This window comes from Uranotaenia lowii, unplaced genomic scaffold, assembly GCF_029784155.1.
Source record: "Uranotaenia lowii strain MFRU-FL unplaced genomic scaffold, ASM2978415v1 HiC_scaffold_247, whole genome shotgun sequence".
In the NCBI taxonomy this organism is placed as follows: domain Eukaryota; kingdom Metazoa; phylum Arthropoda; class Insecta; order Diptera; family Culicidae; genus Uranotaenia; species Uranotaenia lowii.
Genome location: NW_026598143.1, coordinates 1728 through 13978, shown reverse-complemented (window position 1 = coordinate 13978; position 12251 = coordinate 1728). Strand labels below are relative to the sequence as shown.

Here is a 12251-nt window from a genome sequence, read left to right as displayed (position 1 = left end):
AACACACATGGTATCGGTAACCTAGCAAAAACTGATTAAATGTCACATGAATGATTGATTGTAAGTCCTATTTGACCGGGAAAAAACCTGGAATATCTAGATGAAAAAGTTGTGGCCAACCTGAATATTCTCACATGCTCACATTACTCATTCTAGCTCCCGTTTACGGTATTCGTCATTAGTTTTTAGAGTTCGCCATTAGATGTCGCATTTGTAAAAGATATGATACGGTACGCTATCTCAGTGGTAGACAACGCTCCCAGCGCCTGCGTTGTAGTGTAGGTAGGAGATAAACGTGCCACGCCCGACGAACATTGAGAGGATTGTTCGTATACCTGTAGTCAATGTCATACCAAGTACGTAGTTGTCACTGTGGGGAAAGAAAATTCTTCATTTTGTACCTAAAATACTGCATCGGTACACGAGAGAAGATTAATTTTTGTGAGGCGGAATTTAGAAGTGTGCTTGCAGTATGGTTGAAGATTGTTGAATTAGCTGCTCCAGGTAAGGTTGCTATAAATGCTTAAACGGTCTCGTGTGCTTTGAATCACGGTTGATTATTTAAGTGACTGTTTGACCAATATTGGATTTTTTTCCTTTTTAGAATCGCTTCCGTTCTGGCGAGTTTAGAAAACCATCCTTGCATCAAGAGTATTAGGAGAGAACAAGAAAATGGAGAATACGTCGTATGGGATAAATGTGGCGAATCGGTACGATCTGTTTTCGATCGACGATGAAGCAGGCGACCCATTCGAAGCTCTAGCCAAAAATAAGCAGAAAATTGCTAAGAAGCAGACATCGGAGAACACTTCCGCCTCAAAGGTACCAGCAACATCAGTGACAACGACAGTGACGAAAAATGTGAAAAATGCGGAAAAGGAGAATAAAAGTAACCCAACCAACAGCAAATTTAATAATGAAAATAGGCATCCGGACAAAACCGCTTCCGAATCCAAAGTTATGAACGCAGGAAATTTACATAACGTACCCCGCGGAGGAAGTGAAAAACATGGCATCAAAGAAACTCAGAAGGACAATATCCGTACAACACGTGAAGACGGTAAAAATGGCTACGCAGGAGGGAAAAACACCGAGAGGCGTTCGCAAATCAATAAAAGCAATTTTCCATCCAGTCTAGAAAATCGAGAAGAGAGGAATAACAGAAAAAATCGCGAGCTAAATAACGATGAGAACAACATCAACCGCAAGTCCCAAAATGGCAATAATAGGCGTGGTGGTGGCAACTTTGAGGGGCGTGGTGGAAAACGGGAATTCGATCGCCAATCTGGTTCTAATAAAACAGGAGTTAAAGCTGTAGAGAAACGTGAGGGAACCGGTTCACATAATTGGGGAAGTGCAAAGGCCGATGCTAAGGAATATAATAACCTACAAGACGACTACCATCACACACAGGACTCCGAAGAAGACAAAACAAACATCTTGGACCAGAGCAAGGAAGATGCTTCGACGGATCCAACTGCCAACAAAACCTCAGTTGAGGAGGAACTCAAAGAAATGACCTTGGACGAATGGAAAGCTCAGATTGCAGCTACCCGTACTAAGCCACAGTACAATCTTCGAAAGGCCGGCGAAGGAGAAGATGCCACTCAGTGGGAAAAGATGGTTGCATTAGATAAGAAAAATGCGGATATTGAAATCAAAGAGGAGAACGAAATTCAGAAGATTGGAAAACAAAGACAAGTTCTTGAAATTGAATTTCATTTTAATGATGGACGGCGTGGGGGTTTGATGGGACGTTCTCGAGGCCGTGGTGGTAAAGGTGGTGGTCGTAACATACCCAAACGAGATGAGATTGGTGTTGGAAGTGGTGGCGGCAACGGTACAAGAGGTGAAAGGAAAGAAACTACTGACGGCGACCGGCGCAATCGACCACCAACGACCAACGAAGGTAACAACAATTTTGGCGGAAATTACAAAGTTTCAAAACAAACTAACCGTTTCAACAAAAATGCGGCTCCAAAAGTAGACGATGAACATGATTTTCCTTCATTAGGTTAGTTTTCAGTTGTAAACTTATTAGAAATGAAACCCATCTGCAAATTTTACGATTTATAATTCGTATAAGCATGCTTTTTTCATACTAATAGGTTTCTTAACTGGAATATTCGAAATAAACAAAACCGACATATAAGTAAAAAAAGTAAATCGTGTTTTGTCCTGAAGAACTGTAACTGGTTACAACACAATTCTTGGAAAATCTAAAATAAAATATCAATACAACATAATCCAACTTATATTCCTTGCATATCACAAATCTGATTCTGTAACATACATTTTTATAGGTTAAACTAGTTGATCCCATACGAACTCCTTGGTGCTACCAGGTACGCGTGTTTTTGTTCATAGATTTTATGAAAGTCCAAGCAGCAAGTAACAGCATGACAAATACCTAAAAAATATGGCTTTGTAGCTGACTATTTTCCATGTTTTACAAAGAACAATTCAATAAGCTTCATGCGAAATAAAAAAAAAACTGTTTGATGGAATTTACTCATTAGGCTAAACTTTGTTTGTAAAAATTATGGAGTTTGTTAATTTTAACTTTACTGTACTGTACTGTTTTATCTAGTCTAACTTTCGCAATTTCAATGAATGCTTATTTTGTCGCACACATTGTATGAATATTTGTAAAATTCACGTAAATTAGAGGAGCAATTTTGAAGCATTCTGTATAAATAGACATATGGGACAGCTTTGCGGGTATATTTCATATGGGACAGACATGACTTGGTATTTTTTTCATATATGTTGAGAACAAAGTTATGAAAGTTTTTGGTCTAAATTAAAGAACTAACTGTATTTGAACGATTTTTGAGATAAACTGAAAAATGACGAAAATGCATATGGGACAGTCTTGCGAATAACGGCAGTATGGTGGTCCAATCTGAAATATGATCAGTGCTGTAAAGGTAAACCAATGATAGGCATCTGAAGCTTTTGCCTAGTAGTACGGACAGGATCGCCTAAACATTGCATTTGTATTGTGGTCAGTTTTTTTATATACCTATATATATGTATATATTAGTCTTAAAATAAACGGCTGTTTGCTTTACGCCTTGCTAGCCAAGCGTTCCCACTGAATTCAATTTACACATCAATACTCGACTCTAAGAAAAATTTAGCTATTAACTTTAGTACAGGAATTTGGTGAATTTTAAGAATCGATGTAATATCTGCTACTTGTCCTCGTTCCGTTAGTATGGCCATTAAACTCCTTCTCTCGTGCTCGAACATTCGGCATTCGAATAGCAGGTGCTGTGGATCTGCTGAAGCTGCTCCGCATCCGCAGCGGGCATCTTGGATAATCCTATTCCTGTACAAGTGTGCAGGCAGGCGTGAATGGTTGCTAATCAGTTTGTTGACAATAGTTAGTTCTCTCCGGTGAAAACTTTCTCCTGACCACCAAGGTCTTGTTCGCACTTTAGGTAAAATGCTGAAACAATATCTTCCTTTCAATCCACTATTCCAACTTTGTTGCCATACTCCAAGCTGTCGTCTTTCCGAGGGGAATGAAATATCATAGTGACTGAATGTGTAAGCTGTGGAGTTGCCGTCTTCTGTGGCTTCCTTAGCCAGTTGATCTGCCTTTTCATTCATTGTTATTCCTTGATGGGATGGAACCCACATGAGTGTTACTTCAAGTGTGGTCAGTTTTTTCGGCTTGTAAAATTTGAACTGTACATGTACGACATCGTTAATTGGTTATTTACTACTAACAGTAGATATAAGATGACAAAAAGGAAGTTCAAACGAAATATTAGGAAAATTCATAACAATGCGATTTGTCTATGACCGGACACCAAATTGTTGTCTATGACCGGACAAGAAAATATTGCAAATTAAAAATGATTTCAACTTGATACTTTAATTTTTTCATCTCTATAGCACCCTCAAATGGTTAGCAGAAGATAAGGATTCAATAACGAAACTATTTTGGTCCACTGAGAAACTTTAAATTCTGATGTCCGGTCCGGTAAACAATTTTTCTCTAGTTTTTTTTTTTAGAAACAAATGTTTCATTCTGGTTAGTCAAACAAAATTTTTGACTGGCTTCATAGAACGTTTAGTATTGGAAAACACGTACTCATAAGACCTGTGCATGTGATTTCAGTCATTTTGCTACGTTTTTGTGCCATTGGTGACAACTTTGGTGGAGTAATTCGTAGTGTCTGGTCATAGAAAACACTTTTGGAAACAAGCGAAAACAAACATAAAAAGATTTTTCTTACCAAATGAATATGTTGTAAATTTTTTTTTTCTAATACGGTTAAGTGATCATAATATTGATACTCTTCAAATCAGTAGAGGAACCAATATTTACAAAAATCTATTTTTGAAGTTGTTGGATGGACCCCTCATCCGAGCCCAGGATAGCTAGATTACTTAGGTATGATACTCCGCTGCTTGCATATGCACCAATATGTCACCATCTACCGCCCAGTTAAGCGGTTTTTCAACTTCAAACATGTGTAATAAAAAAAACGACGGCAGATTTTTATTAGCTTTTTTTTCCAATACATCTCAAAACTGCTCTACTTTCAATAAAAAATGTAGTGCGAAAAATGAATGCGAAAAATGTAGGTTTTTCAAAATAATTAACTACCCGCATAAATCAGTATTATACAGTGACTATTCCCATTATCTTCTTCCCAAGACACCCAAAAGATTACTTCTATAGTTTTGGATTATTAAAGTAAGATAAGGCTTATCATTTTTTCATGAGATGGTATCGTTTGGACGCACTTTACGATACAGGGAACGGGTCGTTAAGTAGAGTAACCATTCATTTTTTTTGCCTTTTTTACTCGTTCTAAAACGAGTCGATCATACGTGTTATCTTTATCTAATGATCCAATCATAAAATGATGACGATACCGCATATCGTGAACTTGAAATTATAATATTCAAAATCATACTTTGATTTTGGTTATTCTATCTAATTGAAGTAAAATTTTCGGATTAAAAAAAACTTTATTTTACACATTATTTTTTATTTGAAACATTTTTTCGCGCAAAATTGTGAATTGTGTAATTTTGCTATTTTCAAAAAAACTTTTCAATAGCACTTTCACAAAATAATTATCCGCACGTTCGTCGGTGGTTCCATCTCGAAGCTTCCGGCGAAAAACAATTTTCACACACTGAGTTTGGCCACGGCCGTGCGATCCAACTTTTGTTTGACGCCATGGCTGTTCCGCGGCTTCGCTTATCGGACGATGGAATGCCAAATCTCGCCAGGTTTCCATCTTCCTCCGGTGACTTTCCGCAGCTTCCAATTGCCTAAGAGTCCCTGAAAGATCATTGTTTTGGAAGAAGTTTTAATTTTGCCCGTAAGTAATTAATGAATATTTAAGGTTACTCACCATTTCCGGCGAAGCTGGCACCGTCGCCTATTGATCCGACCTTCTCCATTTCCAGCTTCACGAGATCGACCCGAATTAAGCCAGGAGATTTTTTCACGAATTCAACCACGTGTGTTGACGTGACAGCAGAAAACTTGGGGCGTGTTGCAAAAAACCTCAATTTGTTTTTAGGACCGTTAATTGTATCTTCCAGGAATAGTTTTTTATCATTCCAGCGCGTTGCTAAATTTATCAATTCGGTATTTAGAAGATTTTTCGAATCTTCCAGAAATAGTATTTTTTTCCATTTTAGCAGAGATACATTAAACCATGACGCGATATGCACGTTACTATTAATGTTATCAGAAGAGAATAATACGGATGATTCAGCATATGGTATTTACGTATGCGGGTAAACTTTGGGGTGTTCAACTGGCCCTATTACCGCCCACTCGACTTTTTCGGGTATCGATAATGTTTTTTTTAAGGAAAAACTATCTAACAGCACGGAAACTGTTCTTTTTAGTATTTTCCATGTAACGAGCTGTCAAAACCATATTTTAGATTTTGAGAGAATTATTTTTGTGAAATTGTTCGAAGCCCCCTTGTCGAATCACCTTGTCGAAGCCCCCTGCGCGATTCGAATGAACTCGACAATTCACCCGAAATCCGCACACAGCACTGCGTTCCATCCATCGTCGCCTTGATCAGTCTGATCAGCTTCCCGGAAAAGCCGTTCTCGTCTTGGTGTTGGATCGATTTGTGGTGAAAAGATCGTGCGGAATCCAGGAGGAGTTTGATTTTCTTGTTCTGCAGCAATCGGTTTTTTAGGGGGGCTTTTTGGAGGACTTATTGTAGGGATCTTTTTGGGAACCTTGGGTGTCTTAGATGTGGTTTTTACACGTTTCCGGGAGTTCGCAACAAAAATAAATGGATTGTCTTCATCAGTCGTCTCTTCGTTGTCAACTGGCAACACAGAAAAGATGTTACTCGAATGTGGTTGGGCCAGTGGAGAAGCGCTCTTTAAGCTAGAAGCATAAGAACGCTTCGATCGTTTTTTCAAAGAGCGCTTCTGTTTATCCCAGCAACTCTTGAATGCCTCGCACGAGGAGATTTCATGGGGTGAGCCCCCGCAATAGACACATTTCTGCTCTATTGCTAAGCATGCTCCAACCCCATGATTCTACGCGCATTGGGGACAGCGTGGCTTATTGCAACAGTGCGACGCTGGGTGCTCCAACTTGATGCAATTTTGACAATGCATGGGTCGAGGCACGAAGAGTCGCACAGGAAGTCTTAAAACTCCGTCAATCAAGACGTAGTGAGGGAGGGCGGTACCCGCGAAGGTCACACGAAATGAAGCTGAAGGCGAGTACTTTGTAAATCCATTTACGACGTTGGCAGTATTGAGTTGACGGCAATCCACGATTTCGACAGAAGTCGAATCGAGGCTCTTGAACTTGCCAACGCCGTTGGATTTAACTTACTTTGCATCCAGACTCATTTCTGTGATCACGCCCTCAATCTCAACGGCTCGAGACGGGATGTAAACGTGATACTCTAAGTTCAGAAAATTACTGGCCACAATCTCGTTTGCAGCTTTCGAGTTAGCCACAACAACGCGCAGCTTGTTTGCACGCAATTTTGTAACACTGGTTACAGAGGACCACCTCGCCAGATCTTTGGTGATCTGTACCACATTAAAAGGCTTACCGTTTTTTTGGGCCGGATGAAGACCACCCATGGTCCAGAGGAAGATGAGCCTTCAGCATATTTTCGGAGTCGGGTTGTTCTACTCTCAACTGATAACGATGAAGAATTACTTTCCGTGTGAGAAACGTTAGCACTTGAAGGACCAGCAGCATCTGGATCTTCCAGATGCTCCTCATTCTCGTAGGTCATATTTGATTCATTATCAGTTGAGGGGTTTAACCCCCCGCTTTCATTCATATTTCTGCACGGGGACACGAATGCCTTCCGTGTTAGAAATATGAACGAAGCAATCAAAAATCGGATTGCGGGCATTGAATCGATCGAAGAGATGGCCAACAAAATCATCTCCAACTTCAGAGGCAAATTGTTGCAGTCTTCCATCGCAGAGATTCGTTCTCTTTATAATTAGTTTTATTTTAGGATAGTGTTTAGTTTTAAGTTTAAAATATTTTTGCCATTACAGGATGTTCTCCTACATTAAATACTTGATTGCGCTCAGCAAGTTTAAATCTTATAAATAAATTGTTATTATCTTGTTAACTATAGGGCTCTGAACAGTTCATTATTGAGCTGAACACCTAATTTAATGTAATAATGTAATATAAATGTAATGATGAATTGATACAAATAAAGACATATTTTAAAAAAAACGAAGCAATCAATTATCAAAATTATAAAAAGGGAAATAAAGATTGAATACCCGCATAAATCAGTATCATAAATTGACCGTTCCTGTTATCTTTTTCCCGAGACACCATAAAGATACTGTTATAGTAATGGATTATATAATGGACGATTATATAAATAGTATTGGAATCGTTTGGACACACCTAACGATACAGTGAACGGGTCGTTAAGTAGAGTTACGATTAAATGAAGATTATTTTTTTTCGAACCAGTTCGATCATACGTGTTCTACGAAGTGACAGCAAGAAGTTGACGGTGCGTTGCTAAAATATTCAATTTGATTTTCGGATTATTCATTGTATCTTAAAAAATAAATTTTGATCTTTTCAGCGCGTTGCAAAAAAACGCAATTTATGCTTAAGATCATCAACCGAATCTTTCATAAATAATATTGTGCCGTTTCTAGCTAAAGCATATTCAGCAAAGTCGCAATCCGAATCAGTACTATTAATGTTATAAGAATGGAATAGTTCTGAAGATTCAGTGTACAGTATTTAGCTATGCAGGTAAGTAAAGGGAAAAAGAATAAAAATGAAACTCACAATTGTTTTTTGTCACTTTGCTTCAAACTTTTTTTCTGAGCGTCCGTTGATTGTCTCGAACACGTGGTCCTCCGTTGGAAAAAGATGGCGTCTTTAATCGAGGAGCACGATCAACCAAACGACAAATCGACCTGCAGCTCTGCAACTCGGTCCCGTAATCAAACTTGTATTTACTCTCCAAGTCTTCACTCCGACGGTAGAAAAATCCGGATTCGTGGGTGAACGCTATCTGATGATGGTCATTGTCGTAGATGGAGATGGCAAAACTTGCAATTGCGAACCAATTTGGTGATGGCCAATTTTTGCCAATTATTGTTGCACACGAGTCTCAGCAATTGACGACCGAGCAGGAAAATCACTTCGGGCAAACAAAACTGCACTTTCGCGATAGCACTCCGACTTGGTAAAACCAAACTTCCACACTGCGGTGTGGAAACGCATCCGAACGGGTCGAGCGATTGGAACAGAATGATGAAATTGAATACTTGGAATCAATTGTTCGTCCTTAATAATTCCTATGTACAAATTTTCACCTCAATCCGATGTATAATAACGTCAATATCACATTCGCTGCTCATCGTCCAACGAGTTCGGTTGTGTTTTCGGAAGCTCCAATAGTTCATCGATAGTGCTGAGTGAAAAAGAGTGCTCCTGCTAGTTTCTACTGTCTGCCGATAAGTATCTTTTATTATCTATTGTGATAACGTGAAAACAAAGACCTTTTGAATTTGGCTTACCTTTTATTGCTGGAGGCCTAGCTTCCAGCTTAACCATGGCTGGGAAAGATCCCAACATGGATTTTGATCAACAAGACCTGACACATATGCCGGAAACCCAAATTGATCCATTTTCTTCGAATGATCCCTCCTCTCTTTCCCCTCCAGAAATTATTCCTGAATCACCTAACCCTTCTTCGTCTCCTCAAACATCTGAAATTCTTCCTACTGCCTCTTCGTCTCAATCTGGACGTGATGTTACATTTTCATCGTTACCGATGTCGTCTTCAATAGAAGTACGTTCATTTCCGACCAAACGGTCGAAATGTTACCCTGAAACCGCTAAGGGACCATTTGAAGTTTTTATACGTCAAAAAGATAAGCCTATCAATGTTCTCCTCGTTTCCGCGGAGATTCATAAACGTTTTCGTACGGTTAAAGAAATCCGTAAGATAAGTTTGGGAAAGGTTCGAATCATTTTCACTAGTCGAGAAGAAGCGAACGAAGTTGTGAAAAACGAATTACTTTGTAGCCTTTATCGTGTATATGTTCCGAGTGAGAGAGTAGAAATTCATGGTGTGATTTACCAACCGGATGTGGATCTTCGTTATTTGGTTGAAGAAGGATTAGGTACGTTTAAGGACCCGAGAGTGCCTAATGTTTCCGTTTTAGAATGTCACCAATTGGTGGAATCTCAAATACTAGGAGATAAAAAATCTTTTGTTCCATCAAGTGCCATACGTGTAACTTTTGTGGGTAATGTATTACCAGATTATTTCATGATTGATCATGTGCTTATTCCGGTTCGATTATTTTCCCCAAAACCCATGCTTTGTGATAAGTGCAAAAAATTTGGTCATACTCATCATGTTTGTGCAAACAAGGTATGTTGTGGTAAATGTGGTCAATTTCACAAGGAGAGTGAGTGTTCTGTAATTGAGGCTGTTTGCATCCAGTGTAAGGGAACTCATCCTAATCTCTCTAAACTAGACTGTCCAGTTTATCAGCAGCGTGCTTTGCTAGCAAAAAAGAGAGCTTTTCAAAAATCTAAATTGAGTTACGCTGAAATGGTTCGCGCGGTGAGTGGTAGATTCGAAGATGAAAATATCTATAGTTCTCTGAGTGATGTGTCTGACTACGATGAAGCATTTCCAGAGCTAGTAACCTTAGAAAATCAAAAGAGAAAAAAGCTCACCCCTACACGGCAATCTAAAAAATCTAAGTTGGTCAACATAAATTCCTCAACTAACACTAATCTCCCCTCATCTCCTAATCTGATTGAACCTTCCACTAGCGCCGTAAAAGAGCATTCTCCAATCCCTCCTGGTTTCAATACGAACGAATCTAGTCCAACATATAACACATCAACTTCAGACAAATTCAACATCACGCAATTGATTCAACTTTTATCAAGTGTCTTTAACCTTGATCCTACATGGGTAGAGCTTATAAAGAAACTAATTCCAATTTTGAAACCTCTTCTTGCGAAACTCATTGTTGCTTGGCCAATTATTGGTGTTTTCCTGACTATCGATGGCTAATGTCAATCAAAGAAAAATGCTCTCTTTCCTACAATGGAATTGTCGAAGTATTCTGCCAAAACAGGCAAATCTTCGCTCCTTTTTATTGGAAATTAATGCCGCCTGCTTTGCTTTATGCGAAACATTTTTAGTGGATGAGTTATCTCTTCATATTCCATCTTTTAACATTGTTCGACAAGACCGTGATACTAGAGCCGGAGGAGTTTTATTGGGAATAAGAAATGAACTATCATTTAAAAGAATAACTTTATCAAATACTAGTCCAATTGAAATTGTTGCTTGTTCTATCAAAATCAATAATGATTTAATCTCAGTAGCTTCTATTTATATTCCTCCAAATGTTAGATTGAACGCAAATATGCTTCGAAACATAATTTCTCAACTTCCTCCTCCAAGATTGATACTTGGGGACTTTAATTCTCATGGTTGTGCATGGGGTGAACCCGAAGATGATAGAAGAGCTGAAATTATATATGATTTGCTGGAGGAATTTGAATTGTCAGTATTAAATACTGGACAAATTACCCGCATAGCTTGCCCTCCAACAAGATGTAGTAGAGTTGATCTTTCGTTAATTTCATCTACCTTAGCTTTAAACTCAACTTGGTCCGTTTTAAATGATCCAGCTGGAAGTGATCACCTTCCTATAAAAATTCAAATATCTTCACATGTTTTTACAAACATTGTCGTTCCATTTGATTTTTGTAAAAATATAAATTGGAAAAACTATTCAACATTCATTTCTGATACTATATCTAAATCAATGCCATTAGAAAATTATGAAATCTATCAATTTCTAACGAAACTCATAATTCAAGCTGCAACATATGCACAATCAAAACCTATAATCAAAAATTTGACGCCACGAAAACCACCCACACTTTGGTGGGACAAAGAATGTAGTGAAATTGTTAGGAAACGTTCAGAAGCATTTAAAGCTTTTAGAAAATTTGGAAGGATGGAATTATTTTTAAAATACAAAGAAATTGAAGCAAAAAGCAAACGAATGTTTAAAACTAAAAAAAAGAATTTTTGGAAAACTTATGTTGAATCACTTACTAAAGAAACTGCGATGTCCAGTCTTTGGTCAACAGCTCGAAAAATGAGGAATTATTTCCCTCCATCTGACAATACAGAAGGAAATAACGATAACTGGATATTTGATTTCTCCAATAAAATTTGTCCTTTGTTTGTTCCAGTTGAAAATCCTATATTCGACCAAGGCTCTGATGTTTTTAGAAGTGTGATCAATGATTTTACAATTTTAGAGCTAGAACATGCATTGGAAGCATGCAATAATTCGTCACCGGGATTAGATGAAATAAAGTTCTCCATGATAAAAAATTTACCTACATCAGCAAAGCTGCTTCTTATCAAATCTTTCAATTGGATTTTCAGAACAAACAGTATTCCAGAATCTTGGAAAAACATAAAAATTGTAGCAATCATTAAACCTGGCAAAAATCCTAACCAATCTGACTCTTATCGACCGATAGGTCTGATTTCTTGTTGCAGAAAAACTTTAGAAAAAATGATTCAATTTCGTTTGGAATGCATTTTCGAAAGTAAACATTTTTTATCACCAACACAATACGGGTTTCGGCAAACCCGCAGTACAAGGGACTGTCAAGTTTTGCTTGCAACTGATATACAAATAGCTTTTGAATCAAAACAAGAGTTGGCTTCTGT

The 12251-nt window shown here is 38.2% G+C and overlaps 2 protein-coding genes across 2 annotated transcripts; both read left to right on the top strand.

The window, feature by feature from the left end:
- Positions 1 to 345: 345 nt before the first annotated feature.
- LOC129759691 (plasminogen activator inhibitor 1 RNA-binding protein-like) lies at positions 346 to 2246 on the top strand. The gene is made up of 2 exons (XM_055757204.1): positions 346 to 504; positions 605 to 2246. The coding sequence occupies exon 2, from the start codon at positions 673 to 675 to the stop codon at positions 2017 to 2019; it is 1347 nt and encodes a 448-aa protein (XP_055613179.1). The 5' UTR covers positions 346 to 504; positions 605 to 672; the 3' UTR covers positions 2020 to 2246.
- Positions 2247 to 8284: 6038 nt separating this feature from the next.
- On the top strand, positions 8285 to 10100 carry LOC129759690 (uncharacterized; the record flags this gene model as incomplete). The annotated part of the gene is made up of 1 exon (XM_055757203.1): positions 8285 to 10100. A coding segment is annotated over exon 1 (1023 nt), but the record flags the coding sequence as incomplete, so codon positions are not given.
- Positions 10101 to 12251: the final 2151 nt, after the last annotated feature.

Excerpts from the sequence above, each read along its gene's own strand:
- LOC129759691 (XM_055757204.1), top strand. The coding sequence starts at position 673 with ATGGAGAATACGTCGTATGGGATAAATGTGGCGAATCGGTACGATCTG.